General features: G+C 31.8%; 1 protein-coding gene across 6 annotated transcripts in view; it reads left to right on the top strand.

Moving 5' to 3' along the window:
- The window catches only part of LOC129003059 (ankyrin repeat and death domain-containing protein 1A-like), a 215,283-nt gene that overhangs the window by 140,806 nt on the left and 48,553 nt on the right, over nt 1–25,924 (top strand). For 5 of the 6 annotated variants that reach the window (XR_008491612.1, XR_008491611.1, XM_054431272.1 and 2 more), the window contains exon 2: nt 17,475–17,523. The exons of the other annotated variant lie outside the window; for it this stretch is intronic. Coding sequence is in view for 2 of the 5 variants with exons in the window: in XM_054431270.1 (XP_054287245.1) it covers nt 17,521–17,523 (3 nt within the window). In the remaining 3 variants the exon portion in view is untranslated. The remainder of the gene's footprint in view (nt 1–17,474; nt 17,524–25,924) is intronic. 6 annotated transcript variants of the gene reach the window in all.

Below are 25,924 nucleotides of genomic sequence, written 5' to 3'. Positions count from 1 at the left end.
AAGCTCTTTAAAAAGGTCTAAAGAGAAATTGGGAAATTTTGTGTTTTGAGGGTCAAAAGTGAGAAAAACCAATTTTTACCCCATAAAACCCCCCGTAAAGCCCCGTTCCCATGGTCCGATCGTGCTGGTTCGCAAACTCATTCAAGTTTATCCCGCTTTACACCTTTAAACCAAATTTCATCAAAATTGGACAAAAATTACTCAAGTTATCGCGTTCACGGACGTATATATATATATATATATATATATATATATATATATATATATATATATATATAAGTCTATATATATATATATACATATATAAAAATTTGAACGAATAGTGTTTTTGGCCTCTGGGGACATCAAAATGAAAAAGTAAATCGGTCCCGGGTCTAGGTCTTACCGTGCCACCTACGGTAATAGCTACTTCCCTATAGGGAAATTCGCTAAAAGCACGTATACTTTTATAACTAGCTCTATAAAGAACATTTTTTAAAGTGTTATTCATTTACAAATCTTGTAGTAAAAACGTATTGAATTAGTTATTTCCTTTACTATTAGTATTTATTCACTTGCTTCTTCACCCATTCACTAATTGCTTTTGTTCTTTCTATTGACTTACTTATATAATTACATCTTTACTGACTTATTTCTTTACCTAATTACTTAAACTTTACCTAATAACCTGCTTTACTTTTGATTTTGTCATTTTTTTCTCCCATAAAATAGACTTATAACAATTTTAACTATAAATGTCCCCCTTACAGTCCACGGAAAAATCATTTACTTGCAAAAGTCTTAAATATTTAAATAATCTAAATGTTTTATTCAATTTTATTCCATTTGTCTTATCTGAACAAAATAAAGACATGATGACGATAATATTTTGAAAGTAATTTACCTGTTGAACGCATTATAATTACCCATTGGCTTTTGAAATCAACTAATTAAAGTTCGAAGTAGCGAGGAACGTAAAAAGATCAAGACCTAGCGGTTATTCATCGTGAACAGTAATTAAGGGTTTTGAAGGAAGTTTCCGTAACTGTGGACTTTACTTTATAGAAATAAATAAATCACGAATGCTTCGTTTTGAGTTCAATAAGAGTAACAACTATTTGAAACTTGGCTACTATTTATACTTTGTAAATTATAATGATTAATATCCTCATGTTGCAATGAGAGTGTATTATATACAATATGTTAATCTGTTAAGACATGAAGTCTACGCGTATTCACATTTTCATAATACAGTTAGAAATATGTTTAACTTTTTTCCTAAATAGGAAATGCTAATTTCTGTATACCGTGTGATTGCCAGACAGCATCAGCCTCGTATGGTTAAAAATTTGGTTTTATTTGTTATTTAAATCACAAACCTTTGTTTGTATGCTATTTAACATTGCCATATCTTTTTGGTTCAGTTTTTAGCTGCTACCACATTGTCCCTACTTTAAAAACTACAATTGTTAAAATGCCATTCGCAACTAATATTCTACTTATTAGGACATCTTATTTTCAGTTATCTGTTACATAAAATTGTCAAATTAAGCATTTTAGCTCAATGTCACGTTAGAACTGATTATAGCGTCTTTTCAGCCACTCCCTTACTAAGAAGGGTCACTTGACGTCATTGTAACGAGCATCTCAAAATGTCAATAGCGTCATTGTTGGAAAGAAAAATGCATAACAAGAGATTTATAGCTAGACTTAGACACCAGACCTTAGCAAATTAATATTTAGTTTTTTAAAACATGGGTAACCACTGACAATAATTATTTTATTAATTAACGAACATAAAACGTGTCTGTAAAGCTACTTTGATCGTCTTGGCTTCTAAAATCTTATAAAATATTAATATCACATATGTCTTACACCCTAATTATTGTAAAAATGATGCAAATTTAATAATAAATGTAAAAGTGATAGCTGTAAAGTGAAAACTTTAAAGGAATATTCAGATGTGTAGAATAAAAGTATCGAACAAGGTGAAAATAACTGTTTCCACCCAGTGCGTTGATTCTTAATAAATTATACGCCGGGTAAACACATCTTTAGTATGTAAAAATATTAATTTAGTAAGAATGAACTTTTGCCCATCACGGAATATTTTGCTTTAAAACACAGGATTCCAGTAAACAGAGTTGGTGGATGGTAAAATCCCTTCTTTGTACACACACTGTCGGGTCACGGCCCACTGCTTCTATTCTTGGAAGCTAAAATAATATTCCAGAATTGCCAGAACTATAGAAAGCTACACATCCATGCAACAGAAAGTCACAAAGAGGTGGATCAAAGTAGAACTATTCATGAAAAGTTTAAATGTTCGTTCAAGCTTTCTAAAAAATCATTTAAACTTTTATCGCAAACGTATTATAATAATATTTTTCAATAATGGATTTTTAAAATTCTCTTACTCTTATTCAAATAATACTTTAGTTTACGGTAATTATATCAAATAAAGAATTTATTAAAATACACGAAAAGCTGTGGGACATATGTTACAAAATAAATAAATATTGATCCTTGGTGTATATGATATTACGGTATAAAAAATCACCCGTATTATTTGATAAACATTATTTGAAATAAATATTTAAGTGAACGTTTTACAATGTGCCTTAGTATTTTAGGTACGGTATTTGGTAATTGCTGTTTGTAAAAATACAATACAAAAGTTAATTTATGATACATTTTACAAGTTGAAATTAAGAGATACATAAATAATTCTAGCCCTTGTAAGTGTTGTCTTTCCAAAGAGGTTTTGTTAATAACGACGATTGTATATATTTTTCGTACGACGTAAGAGGTTTACAAATGGCACCGTGTTGGAGAAAATAAATAACTCCCCAGGTTCCATGTTAATTACAATATATCAACATAAATACAATCAGCTGTTCAGGTTAACAACAATAAGTAAATATTGATATTAAGACGGAGTCACTGTTTTGTAAACAAACACAAATGTTAAGAGGGCTTTATGTGTTCGGCGTTCCACAATGAAAATACAGAGTCTTGTGTAACAAAATAGTAACAATGGAAATAGCCTTAACATCCCAGACGAATTCCCACATACGTTAGGTAACTTACACTTTGTTTTGATACAAACATATTGGAACGATTAGATTCATAGCTGCCACTTAAAGAACATGCTTACAATCTTATTTATTTAAATACGACTTATTTTTTACATCAATATAGCTATCAAAAATATTAACAGCCATGTAAATAATATTTTTTCACTACACTACTGTTAAATACAGTTTCTTCCGTTATTTCCCATTTTCAACTCTTGATATGAAATATACTATTTCGTGACTTTGCCTTTTCGTTGTGCATATTTCAAAGATCAGTATTCGCAAAATATTTTATTAAATTTTAAATAAATAGTAAAAATTACTAGCAATTTACCTTATGATTGTGAACAGATTGCAATAATTTAAGATGTAAAAACGATTTTTGTTTCAACATGGTATTAGCATACCTACAGTGGTATATCTACAGTGGTTTGTTTTCTAAGTTCATATTTTTTCTTAAAAACTTTGTTTATTCTTTTCTTTGACGGTGTATTGAAAACTTTGATTCATCACTCTCAGAGTCAATAGCATTGTGCTGCACAAGGACACGACAAGGCCATTGTACTTTATTGTATCAACATTGTCGGTGTTTATGAAGGTCGGTTTATCTAATGACAAACAAGGCACATTCATTCTCACTACAGCCAATTGGTTACTATGGATACAAAGCAACGTCACATAGTTAGGTTTCATCATGGTTATTTAATACAACGCAGGCAGTCTCTCAGAAATTCTCTCTTGGTATGGGTAGCAGTTTGCGAGTCCTTGTAGGTTACATAGACTATAGAACACTGTGTTATTTGAAACCATACATTTTCTTTATATTTTAAATGCTTATTTGTTTAATTGTTTGGCAAATGATTTAATATTACCTTTTTAATTCGCTGTGAAATGAATAAAAAACCATACAAGCCTGTTATATAAGAGTAATTCATTTCAATTAATTCATTTTAGTTAGAGACAATTGTGAAATGTTGTACTTATAGTGTACAATCTCAAGTTGTAGGTCTTTATAACTTTCGGAAAGTTCAGTGTTGTTGTGTAAAATTAACAGTGTTGTTCAACATAAGGCCACAGCTTTAACAATATTCTCTTTAAAACGCTTGTCCAACAGAAAGTTGTGCTTCTTATTAAGTAAACAGCTAAGTCCATGTTTATGTTGCACTTTGCAGGATGAAAACTGTGTATGACTATAAGAAAGAATTATATGTTTTGTATTTTGTTTCATATTTGTTCTATTAATATGCGGGGTATTTCCTTTATTTATCTTCATTACTTTACTTTAACATAACACTTAACTCATAGCTTGAACAAATTTATCAAAAGAAACTTGCTATTTTAGCAATGAAAATAGCTGTAATTTATGACTCCAATGAGCTGTTAGTTTTAAAGGTTTTCAGTAAAAATCGTGTGTTTTGAATTCAATGAACACAATTTAAAAGCATAGTTTTATATGATTCCTAGCCATGGTTTTAGAATAGAAATATTAATCAAATTAAATGTGGTCAACAAATACGTGATGACCAACTATGCATTTCATTCAACGGCAGAAAGGTTCCGGTTCTATCTGCCACTATGTTATATTGGTAACGTCACCTACGCAACTACCCTCTCAATATCTCCTCTCTGGGGCTTATTTCTGAACAAAGTTTACTTTGTGTTCATGAAACTGATTCAGTGTGCAAATCCAAACTTCAATTGCGTACATCAGGAGCGTATTTCAGAAGTACCTAACTACTGTAATCTAAACATAACTAAATAAGGTGTAACTTTTATACATTCACGAACCTAAATTGCACCTTTATGAATGTTATAGTCAGTTTGTATCATTTATGAGGCAAGCCATATCATTCATAACTGCTAGCTTACACAATCAACATCCTTTACATGTTTAGTCAGCCCATAGATACGTGTTGTCAGCAAGTTACGCACAAAACCAAACCCCAACTATTCCAAACAATAAAAGTATTTCTGTATCTTAGTTTCGTAAAAAAATTATAGAATCTGATTGGTTTTGAAGTTTACAAAGTAATAGGAAAGTGCGGTTAAATTAATGCGGTCAAGGTTTAGAATTATATATGTAGTTTTTAAAACAACCATTTGATAATTATAAATAATATTTTTTATGCATACGATACTTACGTTAAAATAGGCATTCATATTATCACTGTATATAATATGCAATTAGGCCACAATAAAACAAGTGAAAGTGGTTAAAGTATATTTTGTTTATGCGGGAAAATCACGTTTCAATTCTCAAAAGCCACCATATATTTTAGAGCTCCAGTTAACATAATTACTGTAATAGAAATTATAATGTAGTAAAATATATAATCTAGAAATTATATATGTGTATTTTAAAAATAAATTGTGATTTTTAATTAGACTGCTATAATTATATCTTTTTTTCAATCTAGAAATTTTAGTTAAGTATACCATTTCTGTTAAACATGTTTTAATACCATATTTTACGAAAAGATAGCCTACTTTATTTGTTTTAAATTAGTTTTATAGTAAACATTTCATTTCCAGAAGCAAAAGTTATCTGAGAAATCATTAAAATTGTGCAACCTATATCGTAGATAATTTCTTACAAATAATTTTCTGCTTCATGTTTTGTACAATCATGGGTAACACTCTGAAATGTTAAGCTTAATGTCACATTGCATTCCGGGATTTTCGATCAAGAAGTCCCGTTTCAACAGTTTCCCTGAGCTGGGACTATTTTTGGCAACTATTTCTCATGGTAAAGTATTCCTCTTTTTTTATTCAAGATACTATCACATTATTTTTAAATGTGAGAAAACATTGCTCCACCTTCAATAGTACTGTATATTAACTTGTCTGCACCGATTCAAAAAACATTCTTAAAAACACAAAAATATAATATAGACTTATATAAGTAAAAACATTTTTTCAGTGGCTGCTCAGTCATTAAATCTTGGACTCCTTATACAGTAAGAAAACCTAAGGTCCTTGGGAGAATCAGAAATTAAGTAACAGGCCTCTCCCGAGAGAAAAACTTTGATCATTGTCTTTCCTGAGAGGTTTTCTATAAGCCGAACATTCTATTTTCATTTTTAGACCTGTGATTAATTTAAAAAATAAACTGTTACGTAATGTGAGATTTGAAATCTACAAATGAAATAGAAGTAGTCTAGGTTACAGTAATTATGTTTTGTAATAACTATTGATTATTTGACAAACCATTTTCCTACAAAAACTAAACTAAGTATTGTTTTTAATTTTAGTACACTTGTTTTCATTATGTTTTCTTTACTTTGGAATATAGATCTATCTGGTTCGTTAAAAAAAAACTTCGACGAAGTTGTTGGCCAAATCCCAGATTTAAAGGACTTAAGGTGACATAAGCCATTTGGTGCAGCTTTTCTAACCCGTTAGTTTTTATATAGTAAGGGTTATTTAGGGACGTTTGGTGGTTATAATTTGGATCTCGGTTATGGTGGATGTGAGAAAGGAATTGGGAAAGAGATCCTTATTATAACTTACAAAGTCACGTCACGTTTCAGGGTCTGAGAGCAACAAAACACTCTTGCGTGATGAGAGTTTTGTTAAATTAAATCTCATAAAAAACAGAAAATAATGTTTTACCGTTAACTTTTCACCAATGATTAAAAATGTTTACTTACCCTGACTACCAAGCAGTGTCTTACTGGAGAGAGAGAGAGAGAGAGAGAGAGAGAGAGAGGGAGAGAGAGAGAGAGAGAGAGAGAGAGAGAGAGAATTCTTTATTTATTACAAACTATTTTGCAGCAATAAATACAAAAAAATGAAAATACCACATGGAGTAAGTTGCTTCGACTAGTTTTGACTGTGTAAAAGCAGTATGTTTAATTTTATTGTCTTATTCGTCTTCTCCAAACTCTATGACAGTAGGCCTACGTGCCGCTTCCACTTACAAACACAATCCAGTGGGACATATTCGAATCAAAATATAAAAAATAATCCCTTTTTCCCTTTATAAATAAAAATGTTTTCGCTTTGTACTAAATCCTGGTGGTTTTAATATTTTTGATCGTATATTATATGTAATTGAACTAGTTCCGTTTAGGATGTAATGTTTATTAATTTTTTACATCTTAAAATAGTTTTGCAAATTTATAGTCTCAAGCTTACCTTTGGAGAAGCTCGATGCTGACAATGTTGCTAACACAGAGTAGCTCAGCAATATTCCCGTTATGAAGGTTACATAGCAGAAAATTGACTTTGTTTACGTTTATGGTTATTTCCACTTCGGTGCTTTATCTTGTTCAGCCTTGAAACTACTCGTATTAAGAAAACCATAGTCTTTTTAAATACATTTTTGAATTATGGATATAACTCCTTAATGCCTTGTTTTTGTGCACCTCAACAAAATTTACAAACGGTTGATATTTTTTTATTTTATGTAAAGTAAATATACTAATATTTTACCTATTTCTTCTTCATGTGTATTACACAAGTAATAAAGTAATAAATACCAATGGGATTAATAATAACTAAACAACAACTCACCAGACCTAGAATAATACATGCTCTAAAGGGTCTTAGGATCTAAAGGAATCTTAAGAAAATCTTTTTACCTACGACGATTTTTAAACTAGCCAAACTTTAAACTAGATAAATCTTTATACGTACAAATTGCAAGGGCTCGTGTAATGAGTGTTACTGTTAGAGTGTTGGCTGCAAATGGGCATTTATCTTAATTGGGTTATATGTAGCTTAAATTTATAATTGCATATAATGAACGGTTGAACCCTTTATCGGAACCACCTGATCTGGAAACCTATCATGGTGGGTAGCTGCGATAGGGAGATCACTTTATTTCATCGTTATTGGAAAGATTACTGAATCACCGTCATCACTACTTTTATTGTTCTATTTTTTACCATATGTCCTCCTTAATATTAATTCTTCTTTTAGAACGATAACAACCAAAAATCACTTCTGTATTGTATAGTATATTTTATTACAAGTACCGAAATATGCATTTTCCTATGTGTGCTCAAGTTTTGTGAACACAAAATTCACGTGTGAGTCTATTCTGAGCATTTGAGAGTGGGCTATACACACGAGACTAAGCCAAAGTCGAGAATAATTTGAGAAAGTGCCGGAAATTCACTTACGGTACAATTTATGAACGATACTTTTCATCACGACGCACCCTGCACACATACAGAATAACAGATCGCCGTAATATTGAAACTATTGTACTTCTCGATGTACCGCATTACATTTATAATATGAAAAATAGATTAATAGGGCTAACCTAACCCGTATTGTTTCTTGTCATTTAGGCCTATATCAGTTACCAGTTACATCTATAGGTGATCGCTCACAGTTGTCAATGTTCCAGATGTGACCTGGGGGTATCATTCATCATCTGCAAGAATGTTACCGTTCCCTAGCTGCCTAGCATTGATCAAACGTATCGTCGATTTATGTGCTATTATAATACTTAGATACATGTGTATAAGTAAATACATAAGAAAATTTTATTCATCTAGTTTTTTTTTTCATGACCATATGGTTCAGGAAGAATCATCTTATATATTTTCTATTCGTGGATTCTCTAACCCTGCAATTAAAGGCGAACTCATCTCTTACGTACTGTGGAAGTTAAAACAAATTAATCCAGTATATTAATTATTAGTTTCCATTTCGAACATTTACATTTCTTACTTTAGTGCAAAATATTACTGTAATAAAAACTACAATTGTTATATAATATTTATTATTGATAAACCCAACCTAAATCAATGTTTTAGGTAAACACTACAACCGTAATATCTAGATCCTAGAATAACCAGTATCGAAAATAGCTTAAAGTTAAAAGTAAGGGTCGCTCTCAAATCGGTGACCTTTAATTTATGTGCTTAACTTCATTTCACTACAAAAAGCCGTAATCAAATCAAAAGTTTATTTTTCAAATCAAGTAATTGTTTTGAAAGAGACAAAAGGACGGCTCTTCGTGTAATCTTAAAGTTGTTAAAATGCCGATCGATAGGTTTTAAGTCTTTACCAAAATGTCCTGGAATTAAAAGGTCGGCCTTTTAAATGGTTGGTAGAGAGTTCATGGTCACCCTGTGTATTCGTGTTAAAAGGGGGGGGGGAGAAAGTTCGTGTCCCTGATAAGCGTTGGATCAGATGTCATCTCTCCTTGAATAAATTCTTGAAATTAAAGGTGGGGCTTTGGGCATGCATATACATAACAGCAAATCACCATAAAATATTAACAATTCATGAATACAACACATTTCCTAAAATTAACTATAAACACAAAATACTAACTAAAATTTCCGAGAAAAAAGTGTATACAATACATGATCTAGAATACAACATGGTTACTTCCGGTTTATATGGAATCTTTATAATATTCAAATAAAAAACTAAATATTTCGCTACAAACTACGTTTTATATCTCTATTTCTTATACCACCTTTTCCTGTCCACACGTAAAAGAAATGTTGTCTAGATAACAAATTGTTTATATTTTTTATACGTCATGATAAGTTGAAAACCTTATTATATACATAGTTTATCTGTAAAGGTTGAATGTTTGTTAAAGTTAAGAAAAACGTCAAAAGGCAAGACTGTGGGGCATCATGATTTTTTTAGATTTCGGGAATCCCACCAATTTTTGATATATTTAAAACAGACTTATCCACTTATGTAATAGGCAGACTTTGAGACTTGTTTAAAAGTTAGGAGATTACATTGTATATTGATTACGTTATTGTTCTGGCTTAGACATAATGTATGAATAATAAAATGCCCATTGAAATAGCATTCTAGCATCTAATGGTAAAAAGGTGTTAAACCTGCACATGTAAATTTAAATTATGGTTCTAAATTTCATTTATGAATTATTTTTTGTTTTTAAAGTATTTTTGCACTATTACCCTTACCCATGCCTTATCTATTTAGTCACGAATAGCAATCGTAAAACATTATTTCAGTAATGTCCTATATTCAGATTTTAACCATTTGTCTTGTTTTTGTTTACAGTTACCATTGTTTACTGTTAAGTCCCTTACACTATGTAATTTTAAAAATATGGCGAATTGAATTCCACGGAATCATTTTACAAAAATTGTAAACTACAAAACATACCAGCAAAAAAACGTCAATACATTTATATTTTAAGTGCGGTATAGTTTAGTCATTGTTGCTGTTTTGTTTATACTTAATATGTATATGTATACAACTTGTTTTTTTTTATATTATAAAGGATATTTTTGACATACAATTCATACCTAAAGTACGCTTTACAATATTGTAATCATAGTAATCTCCTGATAATATTAAAATACAATATAATACTGGTATAATGGTTTTACCGTTATATGATAGTGTATTTGCTGTTAAGACCACATGCAAAACCAGTAAACAGTGTAGGTAGATGTCGAAATTACCTCTTTTGTAAACACGCGGGAATATCACGGTTCATTGCATCTATTCTTGGAAGCCATAATAACATTGGATAATAACAGTCCATATTTTTAGAAATTATTAGGAAGCAGCAATTTCTTACTGTATAATACCATATTGAGTTTTATACAAAATGGCATAACAGGCTTACAACTTTTTCATTCCAGAAGCATGAATCATCTGAAATAATCATTTAAATTATAGAACATGTACAATTTACCATAATGTGTTAAGGTTCGTAGAAACAAACTTATTCTTCATGTTTTCTAAGATCACAGTCAACACTTTGTGAAATGTTAATCTTCACGTCACGTTGCGAGCCAAGTCTGTTTGTGACGAACCGTTTCAACAGTTTGCTAGTGGTAGGATTATTCTTGTCAAGTTGTTTCACAGCTATAGTTTTCTCCTTTTAAATCAACATTTTTCTATATGAAGAATGTGAAGACTACCCATATGTCTTCACCCCCAAATGTACCTTATCTTTTCCATCATTAAAACTAGTTTCTAAGCATACCTACTAATCTTTCTTTTTAACAAAAACTAGATTGAAATGGCATAACAATTAAAAATATATGAGATGGTTAATCCATCAAACCTTAGAATATTTAGCATTTAAAACAAATTTTTTATCATTCTAAGTTGGAGGATCTTTAGAGAATCAGAAATAAGTAACACAGTTTTCCATAGTGATGATCGAAATAAAAATCATTAATACCACCGACATAATATTTGTATTTTTAATCCTACGACTGCTTTTAAAAATATATCCAAACGAAGAAGATAAAAAGCCCACAGATTAAATACCAATAAATACAGTTGTTAGAATATTATACTAATAACAAAATATGTGCTTGCTTAATAGAACATAATTTTGAATAATTAATTTTGAATGAGTTCTCAAATAATGTTTGATACCATGTTTCAGTCATTATTTCCTTACGTTTCTGCACTTGAGTATCCAGCCAATTCTTAAACTATATTTTGAGGGTTTAGTGAAGTCTTTGAAAAATTTTACTTGCAGCAAATATTTATAGCAATATTTACTTTCTTAAGCAATTTCATGAAGCTTTTAAAATCCGTTATCTAATAGCAAATTTTATTAGGAAACATTTGTCAGGAGCGTCAATGATGATGCAAGAAAAATGAGAAAAAGGGATACCCTTATTAAAGTCACGTCACGTTTCTAGATCTTAAAACGATAACAAAACATTGTTACGTCTTAAGAAGTTCTTGAAATGTCAACACAAATATACAAAATTAATGAATTTTGTATTTTTTGTAACTTGTTCCGAATTACTCAGAAATGCTTGACTTACGTTGTTTACGGAACGGTTTATATTGAATGTAATATGCTTAGGTGAAAGTAAATAATTAAGTTACGTGATTTAGTTTAGTTTTCCTATACAAATATCGATTAAAACATTTATGTAAATCTTATTTAGGCATACATAATTTGTATATCATCATCCAACTATTAATCCAAGAAACTGGTGTTAATAGTTTCTTTTCAGTAATGTAAAGGCTTATTAGGTTAATTTAGTACAAACTACAGAGGTTGTAACATTTGGTAGAACTGAAGACTCACATTTGTCAACATCTGAATTACACAGCACATTGTTGCATGATATTGACCTTTTTAAAGTTTAAATGCTGTACAAGAGACATCATTTATACTTTATCCACTCCACTCTCTCTTATAGAGTGTGTTATATTATTATAATATAACACCCACCCCACACTGTATTACATAATAGTTCTAATACAAATATAGTTTTTTCGGTAACCATATCTGTAAATAATTACCCTCACCTGTGGTATATGTTATTTCTTCTTTTTTTATGGTGCAGGGAGGTAAAAAACCAAAATTGACTTTAGGGCTGAATTTTCAGTCGAACAATACACGTTTAGTAATTATTAGGTATATTTATTTGTTAAACCCGTTTATCATATCAGCTTGATATAATTTATTTTTTCACACTGGAAATTTCGTTTATTGTTCAGCTCAGAGAGTCCAACAGTATTAGGTTGAATAGCAACATAACACACATTAAATAAGTTGACCATCAAGAACAGTATAGACGTCTGTTAACTCTTAGACCCAATTTCATCTAAATATATCACAGTAACGGGATTTAAAATATGTTTAAAATAGAACTTAATACCGTTCGTCGGACATTTTAAATGTTGCTATGTTATTGAGGGATGATGACTTTACTGACAAACAAGGCAATAAATAGGAACTTTATAAAAAGAATTTTAAGAAAGAATATATCCATTTGTTTGCCCAAAAAGCTATTTGTTGTTTTACAGTTCATTGTACAAATGAAATATGCAAAGAAAGTATTGTACGTGAATTTAACTACCAGGCATTTTCGTCAAATCCTATTTCTATCTCGTTCAAATAATTTTACTGAATTTCCTCGTACATTTTCCACTAATCTGTAAAAATAGTACTGTAAGTTCTATTTCTACAAACATATTTCGAGTGAGACCAGTTAATAAAAATATCGATCTTCTATCTTTTTTGCCATTAACATCCAAAATGTTGTTTGCATTGTAAAAATGTGTATATCATATAAATATCTCGTGAACAATTCAAATCAAGTTTGTGTATCAACTACAAAAACCTGTTATATACCTAGTGAATGCACGTATCTACTATACAAGTATATCTTTATCAATTCAGTTAATAGACATAAATAAAACAATGTGATTGCTTCAGCAATCTAGCGCCCTTCTCCTCATCGGGGATGATGTATCACAATTTTTACACAAACACATTCTGTATCAAAGCCATTGTTATGCACAGAGTTCACAATATGGCCATTGTACTTTGTTTCGTCAGCTGTGTCAGAGTTTTTAAGGGATGATAGATCAGGTGACACACTTAGCACATTCAATAACACCTTATACATACAAGTATCGATTTCTCGTTTGGTTGTTTAAAAATTTAAAAGTAAAAATTAATTGTATGATTTGGATATGTGTCATGATTGTGGACTTTCTCAGATGTTTTAATTTTTAAAACTACTGTATATATACTCAAAGCAGTGTTACCATTATCTCTATTATTTTATTAACCTGCGATATGAATACACTTTTAACCTGGATACAATTTTATGATTAGTGTAGAATAAATTATTTTTACAGCTTTTTAGGTTGTACACTTTACAGTAAATTAAATTAAATTAAAACTTCTGCAAAGTTAGGACCACATGTCTCTTTCATACACTTAACCTGACATAGCCTACATATATACAAGAAAAAAAAAAATACAATGAGATAACTTAATGTAATGAACATCTACTTATTCAACTATTGATGTACAATACTTAGAAGAAAAAAAATAACGATGACATTTTAACACACAAAATACACATTTACAGGCCGTTCCACAGATAGCAAGCGGTAACAACAAAAGACCTGTCGTAAGCTATGGTCACATGTATTGCATAGAGATTGTATTAAGATGGATAGGTGATTTTGTAAAGGTACTGCTGCGTTACAATCACAAAATATGTCATGTTTGGAGAAGGTCGGCGTTGAGAATAATATTGCTCTTTTTCACAGACCGTAGCTTTAGCAATATTCCCGCTACACAGAATTCATATCAGGCTGTTGGCATTCTTGTTTATGTTTATGGTTATTTTAACTCCAATGTTGCTTGTATTTGCTGTGGCCATCTGGCCAAAGTACTCCATTGGGTGGACTGGGTCGTGTATACGAGTATTTTGTTACTGAACAGCAAGTAGAAGATTGTGAATAATGGTTTTAACTGCTTGGGTCTTGTTTAATGTATGCCTTGAAACTAAAGAACATTTCAACTTCTTAACTTTGAAACCATAAAATACTCGTTTTATTGAAAAACCAAACTTTGGTTGCGAGTTTGTAATTCATTGTGTTGTGAGTTAAAATCAATATTATTGGTTTATACATCCATAAACTAATTTTTAATTACTGTTTTTTTTTATGTATTAGTCTCATTTTTTATTATGTATGCGTCCATACGGATATCCTATTGGCCAGTGATGCTAAATTAAACCCTTTTCACCATTTTATACATTTATAGTCTATATAAAGGAGTATTCAATAATTTACGGAATAATTACGTCCCTTTAAAAGACTTAAGAAATTCCTTTCAGTAAGGTTCTTATACATCATAAATTACATATGATCACATAATGAGTACTTACATGTAGTCTGCAAAACGGTTGTAAAGCTGAACTAGTTTAATTAGTTGTAGCTGAGTTTTATTTGTAGAGCGAACGATTAAACCCACTATCGGGACCAGCTGATTTGGAAAACAGTAACGTGGGGTAGCAGCGTTGTGGGGATCATTTCATTTCATTAGCGTTATCGGAAACATTGCTTGAGGTAACACAATAGCCGCATTAGATTTAACTTGACTTGTAATTTTATCACAGCCTTTATTGTAATTTTTTTACTAAGCTTTCATTGCGTGATCGTTCTCTTACTGTGGTAAAAAATAAAAATAAATTACAATAAACCAACCCGCAGTATTCTTGGTAAAATAAGCGCTAGTGTTCTGTTTAACTTGTTAACGAAGGCAAATATGTGTTAAGGTTTTGTACATACTCGAAATCAAGTGTGTAATTTTTAGCTATGGTGGTTAATAAACACGATACGCATCGTGTTTAGTGTCAAGTCATAACTCAAACATTACTAGTTGTACCGTATTGACTTCTATCTGTAAGCTTTGCTATGTCAATGTGGAAAGCGCTGGTCAAAGTTGTAAATGAATTGTAAGTACAATCTCGAATAGAATAACTGACAGGCTTCAGCAATGGGAGGTTAAACTTTAGGGATTGAACAATCATTTTTGTGTTTTCTTTTAATAATACAACCACAGCAACGTGTACATTTCCATATAAATCTTTACATCGTCACGTCCATAAGTAAACTTCATATTAATGAAGTAGCCGGCAATTTTCTCTTCTTTTCATGGGATTTTACTACAATATCACTTCAAACAATTACTTTGGTTTCGCTAAACTTAAATTTAATATTTGAAAGCAGTTTATATTGTTCCTAGTCACTGTATATCAGTTACTAGTTACAGTTGCAGGTGATCGCTCACAGTTCGACGTTACAGATGTGACTAGGGGTATCATTCATCATCGGCAAGAACGTCACCTTCCCCATTTTTCGCCAATTGAGTACTCACTTTGAAGATAAATGTACCTGATAATTTATTATACTTATTTAATACGCAAGCAGGTTTTTTGTGACAATTACTCCTCCAAAACGACTGAATCGATTTACATGTTTTTGGTGTCATTGGAAAGAGTGTAACGTGAAGTTGTGCAGGAAACTTCCTTTTTAGGGAAATTATTAGAGAGTGAGGCCCTGGGGCCTTTTTAAGTTTCGTATTTCGCCATAAGATTAACATGGGAAACAAATATTGTTATGAAACTTCAGCTGTTGTCAGAAATTAAAAGTGAGAAGAAGAACATATGGTAATTGTAAACAGTCAATAAGTTTGCTAATTTAACAGTTTGCTACAAACATTTACTGACTTTAAATGAAATAATTACTATTTGAATTTGGGTTGGCGTAAATATTCCAATGGAAAAAAGCGAGAGAGCCTGGATAAATTGATATACTAAAAGTAAAACTGAATTAGCACTGTAATGCATTTCTTAGTAATCATTGAAAGAACCAATTTGCAAACTATGGAAACATAGGAAATTCATAGAGCACCACCAAGGAGAAGAAATAGAAATAATGTTTTTTTTAGAATTTATAATCGTTATTATGGACAACCTAATGCGGCTATGAGTAAGGCTATTAGTAGAAAACACTAAAAAACAAGACCAGCTTTTGAAAAATGATAGGATGTTTACAATAAATGTTGATTATATCGATCTGTTATGTGTCTGTTATGTACATCTTGAGTATTTCCATAATATTTGGGACGAATCTTTTAAAGTCATCAGAAATTGTGACTGTTATTCGTTTTAAATTAACGCCTGTAATACTTAGCAATTGCTCGAATTCGAGCAACACAGGGACACTAGTAATTGAATAAATACATAATAAGTACTATTATTCAATCCTCTAAAAGAACTTAAAAAATATACCATACGCTTATTTTCAGGATGCATCTTCTTATACATTTTCCACGTCGTGTATTCTGCAGCAATACAACTACATCTTGGAGAAACTCTTGCTTTACTTTGGAACCAGTACTTATATTTTTTCCATTCATGGTTAATGCACAAACATAACGTCGTTTTGATTTTTGTTCTAGTAAGATTAAACCTATAATTTTGAACAATAGTTGTTTTAGCTTTACTTGTTCTTCACATAGGGTCAAAGACTATGTAATGGGAAGAGAATTTAACCATGTTTTGTATTTATAAATTACTAAGGTGAATAGTGAACAAACACCTATTATTGCATCTTGGTTTGTTTTAGATGGCGAAAAAAATTAATAGCTATGAAAGTAACTTTCAGACAAAGGGGGAAAAGTCAACTAGATAAATGATTCGCCATTCTACCCTAACGACCAATGTCTCGCTTCCTTAACATAACCTTCCCACTGAAAATACTGTGTATAATTTAGGGTATGTATCATTCAAAAAGTAAGAAGTTACATGACATGAGTCATTGAGTATTATTAAATTTTGATTTTATCACTTATTTTTACGAAATTACTCGTAGTTTTTGTTTTTTTAGCTTTGAAAATTGATTGTCCATCCTCAGTTAAAGCTATGTTTAATTTGTTTAGCAGTTTAAAGCTACATGTTTAAATGTTCTCAGTTCTATTTTGACTCCAGTTTACTTATTAATGTAATTAATTAAATTCCATTCACCATTGAAAAGTAAACAAGTCTTCAATTTGCTTAAAGTGTCCATATCAGCTTCAATCAATAACATAAGATGGGTTCTGTTTAAGGGAAGTAAACTTCTTGGCACATTGTATATATATAATGGTTATGTTTTAATCTTCGTTATTTTTTTCAGGAATCGCAATCAAATGTGGGGAGAATCACTTCAACATGGTGCTTAGATGGTAAGCTATACGAGGAATTGTCTTAGCTTCTAAATATTATTTTCAGTAATACTTACTGATATTCTAATGATATACTAAATGTATTGTTGGTCTTTTTAATACTGTTTGTAGGAGTTGTAAATTTATTTTTATAATTTATAAATATATCTACTAAGGAAAAGATGTAATCAAAGTTTTTTTAAGATATAGTAGTTGCGGATTTTGTTTGAATAAACTTAGTTTTTTTGGAATTTGTAAAGAATCTGTAAAAAGAATTAATATAACTTGAAAATAGAATGTGTGGATGAAACGACAATTATTGTTAGAGGTAAAGTTCTTAGACACTAAAATAGGAGTTTTACGTAAGAATTTAAGCATCTTGCTACATTACTTAACAACGTTACGTTTAACAAAACTGCAACCTGTACCATGGATGACGCCTGAGATACGCTCTTTGATGGCCAGACGTGACTGTCTTTATCGGAGAGCAAGACGATCCCAAGATCAAAATGAATTTGATGAATATCGCCGTCTACGTAATAGAGTCAAACAACTGCTGAGAAACTCAAAATTAAGATACATTCACAAGCTTTTTGGAGATAAAAATCAGTCTTCCAGAGTTTTATGGCGCAATGTAAAAAGTCTTGGGCTTGGGAAACAAACTGATACACAACCAGTTAATATATCTCTTAACGAATTGAATACCTTTTTTTCCTCGTATAGTCAAAATATCAACCAACAACCAGTTAATAACTACGTTAATGAGTTGGTTAACTCATTGGACCAAGGGTTGGAATATCCAATGTTCTCTTTTAAACCTGTTATACAATCTGATGTTTTAAAGGCTATTCGCCGGATTCGTAGCAATGCAGTTGGATCTGACGGTATACCAATACGATTCATCAAAGATATGCTTTTTGCCATTCTTCCAACTATTACGCATATTTTCAATACGTCTTTGAGACAAAGATCATTTCCTTCATCTTGGAAGTCTGCCCTCATTCGCCCATTAAATAAGATCGCAGCACCATTATCCTGTCAGGATTTCAGGCCGATCAGTATTTTGCCCGCTCTATCTAAAGGCCTAGAAAGAATCGTACACTGTCAAATTACTGACTTTTTGACTGAAAATAACATCCTCTCTCACTATCAATCTGGTTTTCGCAAAGGTCACAGTACAGAAACAGCAATTCTTCGAGTTACAGATGACATTAGACTCTCAATGGAACGTCGACAGGGTACGATTCTTACCTTATTTGATTTTTCTAAAGCATTCGATTGTGTAAATCACAGACTATTATTGCAAAAATTAAGGGCCATAGGATTTTCTGATAGTGTTCTTGAATGGTTAAGATCATATCTGTCAGATAGGCGGCAGTGTGTTCAGGTTGATGACTTGAGATCAGACTGGGAGATAGTTACATGTGGTGTGCCTCAAGGGTCAATCCTTGGGCCTTTACTTTTTGTACTGTACATCAATGACATTGGCACAACTCTCATTCACTGTAAATACCACATGTACGCTGACGACCTACAAATTTACTCTCACTTCAACGCCGATGACATTAACTACTGTGTTTCAAACATTAACGAAGACATTGGACGAATCATTGAATGGACCGATAAACATGGACTTAAAATCAATCATAACAAAACAAAACCCATCATAATCTGCCATCAACGACTGCAAGGCTCAATTGACTTTCATGCTACAAATCCAATCACTGTTAACGGTACTGAACTACCATACTGTGACAAAGTGAAAAACTTGGGACTGACTCTCAACACTACACTCACTTGGGGAGATGCAGTGATTGACATTCGTAAAAAGGTGTTCTCATCAATACATTCATTAAAGAGATTGCAAACTTTCTTGCCATTGCACATAAAGCTCCACCTTGTCAAATCACTCGTATTTCCCCACTTCACTTACTGCAACTCTGTGATCAATGACATGACTGTAAGTCTTGCTGGTGTGCTGCAACGCTCGCAAAATTATTGCTTGCGATTTGCATTTGATTTAAGACGCTTTGAACACATTACACCTTTCTACATTGAATCAAAAATATTAAAGTTGAACGATCAGAGGCTACTTAAAATCACCATGTTAGCATTCTCAATTTTAAAAAATAGATTGCCAAAATATTTTGAAGGGGACTTTAGCTTTGTAGCCGAAGGTAGCTTGAGGAGTTCACGCACTGCATCTTTCACGTTACGCATACCTCATCATAGGAGTACAGCATATGACAGGGCCTTTGTTGTAACTGCCTGCCGTCTTTGGAACAACTTACCTTTATCCATCAAAATGCTTGATAGTCGTCCTCGGTTCGTGGCGGCACTGAAAAAAATGTACTTTGAGCGTATGGCCTCGGCTGGTGCGTCCTAGGACTGTTTTGGCACTTGCGTAATTGCTGACTGAGTGTGTGAGACTTTTTTGTTGTTGTTAGGCATTTTGTTTTCGTTTTATCAAAAAAGTATTGTTGTTGTGTAAATAATGTGTTAAATTGTATTTTCTATTTTCTATTTATAATTATGTATGCAGGTTAAGTGTAAGAAAGGGCCATGTGGCCCTAACTTTGCCTGTTGAAATAAAGGATTTTCATTTCATTTCATTTCATTTCATTTCATTTCATTTCATTTCATTACTTAACTAAAGTTTCGAAGAAAATGTTGAAAATGTAATTTACGTTTTAAAAGTCTTTAAATGTTAGCATAAAAAGTGTTCCAATTTAGATTAATAAATTAGAAAATTTGAGTAAAGTCAGGACTATAAAAAGAGAAACCTAGCAATCAAAGGAGCGTTTTTGATTAAGAATCTAGATGGAAGTCTTTCTGTTTCTTTCTATTTGGATCTCTGATACGACCTAGATTAATCCCGAGTTGGTTTTCTGGTTGCGGTTTGCGAGTGATACGCACCTCACGAGGAGTTTATTGGAAAATACGTTGTACCTATTGGTGTTTTACTAAGATCCATATCCCACCAACATAATATTCAGTGTTGCTCAACAAATGTTGAAATACTTTAGTATTCGACGTCTATCTGCCAGTTTAACTTAGACGCAGCTAAAAAATATATACTTCAGATGATATTATGTTACAATATATTACAAGCTATATTCAAAAAATATAAGGCAATAACTAATTATTTTAAACGAATCTTTGGACATGGAAACATTTTTTAGCATCCAACCCAGTCCTTAGTACAACTCAGTCATCTTGAGAATTAATCATCATGTATTATATTTTTTCTAGAGGTCAATTATTGGTAACTACCTTGTAACATCAATTATCTATTTGTTTTAATAAGTATAACTGCCACGATACAACAACATCCTAATAAACCTCTCAACAATTGATATTATTCTTCACTTTTATGGAAAATTACTGGTACATAAATGTGTCTTTAGGTAGAGGTGAAATGAAATGAAATGAAATGAAATGAAATGAAATAATATTTTATTTCCCATAAATTATATACATATAATTACATTGTATTTTTTTACTTAAATATAATACAGCAAACATTACTAACTGGATAACAAAAGAAAAATTATATTCTGTAGAAATAAAACGAAAAATGTGCAAAAAAAATACCTTCTATAACAAAGGAAAAAGTCTACATAGGCAGGGCCTGTGCGTAGACTCGAATTGCGAAAAAGGTTAATTTAGATGGGAGGTAGAAAAATGTATAGGAAAACAAAAAATAATTCGTATAATTCTAAATTTAAAAAAATTTTCTTGCTTGAAACTGAATGTTTAGTTTTCTTCTGTGAATTAAATTGACGATAAAAAACTCTTTGTACAAAACTGAGAAAATTTATAAAAATCTGGTGAAGATTGGAGAGGAGAGGTGGAGTGTGGTGTGTTGGTCAGTCAGTGAAGGTGTTGTATCAGTGATTGTGTAGGGTCAACGGTCAGGTCCGCCCAACGCGATAACGGCCTCGGTGTCCTCTGCACTCAATCCTACAAGCCACGCTACTACATGCTTCTTAAATAGAGAGAGAGAGGGTGAATTTAAAATGTTGACATTTTGATATCTGTTACACATGTTACGATAAATGATTTGGGTTAAGTGAAAGCAATTCGTATGTGAAAATGATTTTAAAGTTTGTGGAACATTTATACCAACATTTCGAGAAAAGCGCGTATTGTGGGGATGAGTAATTTTTATAAAAATAAAGTTTTTGTACATGTGAACTAAAATAAATTTTAAAAATAACTGTCTGAATGTCAAAACTCCCGTTTCTACAAAAAGGTCGTCAGTTGAATATCTAAAGTGTTTTTTAAAAGCAACTTTACGTATTGTTTTCTGTACAACAAAAACAGGTTGCAAGATAGTTTTGTAAGCACCACCAAAAGCAATAATTCCAAAAGATAACAAAGATTGAACATATGCATAGTATGCTATTTTAGTTTCTTGCTCTTCGAGTATATCACTAAGTTGCCTAAATGCATAAATATATTTGCGTAATTTATTTGTTAGATATTCAACATGTTCCGACCACTTCATCTTTGAATCAAAAACAATACCAAGATATTTGTATGAATCAACTTTTTCAATTTTGCTACAAGAACAAGAGTTATTGGAATGATTTCCACAGACATGAATAGATAGGTTTTCAAGTTTGTATTCGGTTATCTTACGTAATGAAATTGGCATGAATTTGGTTTTAGATATATTAAGAGACAATACATTTTGGTCAAGCCATTTTTTTAGCAAACAGAGGTCTGATTCAGCCTTGTTTTTAACCTCCTCCCAGGATGATCTGGTTACAAATATTAGAGTATCATCAGCAAATAATGTTAATTTTCCTTCTGTTTGAATTTTAGAAATATTATTAATATAAAGGAGGAACAAAACAGGACCAAGGGTCGAACCCTGGACCACACCATACTCCACTGGCAAAACATCGCTTGACACTTCACCAAGTGCGACAGTTTGTAGCCTATCAGAGAGGTAGCTGCTGAACCAAGCGAGCGAGGTGCCGCGCACCCCTACAAGCTCAAGTTTACGCAACAATCGACTTCTGTCCACTGAGTCAAAAGCTTTTTTCAAGTCTAAAAATATTAACATACTTCGTTTGTTGCCATAAATTGCCTCGTTAATGCATTTATTAATATCGAATAAAGCATCAGATATGTTTTTGTCACTCCTGAAACCATACTGATTTTCACTTAATATATTGCACTGGTGGAGGTAAAAAACAAGTTGGTCTTTAGATATTTTCTCTAATAGCTTAGCGATTACACTTAACAAAGAAATCGGACGATAGTTATTCATGTCTGTGAAATCATTGGCTTTGTGCAATGGAATGATCTTGGCAAATTTCAGCTCGTTTGGGAATATACCAGATGTCAGGCTAAGATTGACAATGTGCAGAAGAGGAGCACATAGAGAGTGGATGTTTTCTTTAAGAACAAAGGCCGAGATACCATCATGGCCAGGTGCAGACCCTCCGCGCAGACCCTGGACGTAACGTTCTATGTCAGCGTGTGTGACCGTGTTGAATGTGAAATTCGTGTCGAGTGAGAAGTCAGCGTCGTTTACGACTGGAGCCCCAGCTGAATTGATTGAGTTGGCCAATTTAGAACCCACTGATGTAAAGAACTTATTAAAATCATTAGCTATTTTAGTCTTCATGTTCGCATTATTCGAAGAACCAGGTAAAACTTTTTCAAATGGAAAATGGTCCTTAGAGCAATTCCTGCCCGATATTTCACTAACTATGCCCCAAAATAATTTTGGATCCCTGTTAGATTCTGAAATTATACCCCTATAATAATTTTTTTTGCGAGTTTGATGTTTTGATTTAAAGATAGGCGCAGGGCCCTGAATCTATCTAGAAGTAATATATTAAAAGGTTGGGTTTTGATCTTTTTACTTAACTTGTCTCGTTTTCGAATTAATTTAATGAGGTCTACGGTAATCCAAGGCTTTATTTTTTTAAATCTTGTTGAGTGATTTTTAATTGTTTTTGTTGAGGCTTCGATACAGTTACTCAATGTCGAACAAAAACATGCTGTGCACTGATTAACCTCGTGATTACTCATGATAGGACTCCAGTCAGTTTTTGTAATATGTTCAGTTAGTGAAGCGTGATCAATGTAGGTGCGAAATTGGTTCTGTGGCAGAGTGTCAGTTCCAGTTCCTGTAGGCGACTGAATGGTGTTAGTGATTTTAAGAGCAGTGCTGTAATGGTCAGTGATGTGAGATTGTATGACAGCAGATTTGACTCGTCTCATATCATGAAAACGGACAAAAATGTGGTCAATACAAGTAGATGTGTTGTGTGTCACTCTGGTCGGCTTGTCGATGCACTGGACTAGTCCAGCACCTAGTAAAGTGTTTAAGTAAAGATCCGTTATTGCATCAGTTTTGTGTAAGTCGATGTTTATATCACCCAAAAAGATACAGTTAGTATCTTTACTTATGCGATTATAATAGCATTCCAAACCATTTATAAAATGATCAATTTCACTATCAAACGTCCTGTAAACAGCTAACAGATTGAATATTTTATTAAAAAGACTGAATTCCAAAGAAATACCAAAAACTCTGTTGATGTTAACTTGAGTTACTGTAGCAGACAGACGTTTGTTGATGAAAACAATGACTCCGTCATTTTTGTTGTTTTGTGTATCTGTCATTGTACAGTCAAACCCGTCCAAGTGACCCACCTCCCCCCCGCTCAACCAACACTCTGATAAGACGATGATATCTAGATTAGCATTCAAAGACTGTAAATACACTGATAAATCGTCAAAATTTTTTGAGAAACTTCTTATGTTTGTGTGAAATATTTTAAGACTACTATTTATTGGGGTTTCATTGAAAAATCTTTCGCTTTCAAAAACATTATCCAGCTCCAAGCAAGAATCGTATTCAAAAGGTGTATTTTCATCTGTGTTGCCAATCATCGTCCCGCATAGGCCCTCCTGCCCGTGCCTATCCTAATAACTTATAAATTAAATATTTACATAAATGAAATTAAATGATGCAATTCTTATTCAAACCTTACAAATCAAACTATTTAAAATTACTAGAATGAGATATTATAAGAGTTAATACATGAAATGTTTACTATAATTCCTTGTTTTACCTCAATACATTAAAATACATAAATGTCTTTTGGAAATAAATTAATAAAATTCTTATGGAATGGATTAAATTAAAATAATAGCCTAGTATTTTGGTGTAATAAATTAAATAACTAATGGACCTTACTAGCAGCCCTTGCATCTCAATTAAATAATGGATAATAATTCAACTAATTTTACATGCAAAAAAAAAACATGCTATTATAAAGATTGGACTGAGGTAACAAATAATTTAATATTTCACTGCTTTGTCTCCATGCAATTGTTTAACACATGATAACTAGATTATTTGCTTTAAAAATAAACAAATAAAATGTCCATGCAACGGCTTGAGGTAAGTTGACTAGTAGTTTCTCTCAATAATAGTGGTAAGCTAGTAAAACGATAAGTCAACCCATGCAAATAATAAAAAAGTTAGTGAAACATATCGATGTTGCTAGAAGCATGCTATTAAAAATGTGAAAACAAAAACAACGACCTTGATTAGATAAATCATTAAAATAGTGAATCTAAATTTAAATTCAAAGACCAAAATTAACTGACCTTAGATCTATAAATATTTTAATAAAAATGTAACTACTTTAACTTAGTACTACATAGAAAAGAAAATACAACTGAAAATAACATATAAGGTAAATGTCTCCTTGTTAGCATCAGGTTGATAAAGTACTTATGTGTTTGGGAGGATGGGGAAAGTAATGAGAGTACGGGTTATGTCCTTAATTGAATGGGTTAAGTTATCGAGCGTTGTTTGTAAGGTAGCCGCAATAAATATTCCCCCTCTTTCCGTCTTTCTTATACAAAGTGAGATTCAATTTCTTACAATATATTCATTGTTTTCCTCAGCCTTCGCATGATATTCGTTGTGGTATTACTTCATAAATTAGTTTTATATGCTGATGAACACGAGGACGAGACAATATTTTACTTTGTTATATTTTGTTTAATCACCGTTTGGTACAACATTTTTAATGGAATGTTGTACGTTTAAAATCAATCTTACATTAAATAGTTCGTATAGCGATTGTATAAACCATGTATAAAAAAGATTATCATGCCATCAAGCTTCATTACCGTACTTAATATTTAAAAAATAATGTTTAAGTTAACATACTCAATTTCTCAAACTAATTTAAAATAAGGACTTCGAAACACTTCTGGTGGTTTTAATAATATTTTTAAGACAAAGCTATTGACTTCAATGCAGTTATTGCGTAAAAGGGATATTTATCTTGTGAGACCGATGTTATTGACTTCCTAGCAGTAATTAGCTTTGAAGGCAAGTCAAATTGGCTGTCAAGTTAGAAAACGTTTAAGCTAAACA

The sequence above is a fragment of the Macrosteles quadrilineatus genome, unplaced genomic scaffold (genome assembly GCF_028750875.1).
Source record: "Macrosteles quadrilineatus isolate MER2022 unplaced genomic scaffold, UCM_ALF_1.0 Scaffold_9__3_contigs__length_116548681, whole genome shotgun sequence".
Taxonomy (NCBI): domain Eukaryota; kingdom Metazoa; phylum Arthropoda; class Insecta; order Hemiptera; family Cicadellidae; genus Macrosteles; species Macrosteles quadrilineatus.
Note: the sequence above shows the minus strand (reverse complement) of the source record. Positions and strands in the feature narration are given on the sequence as shown.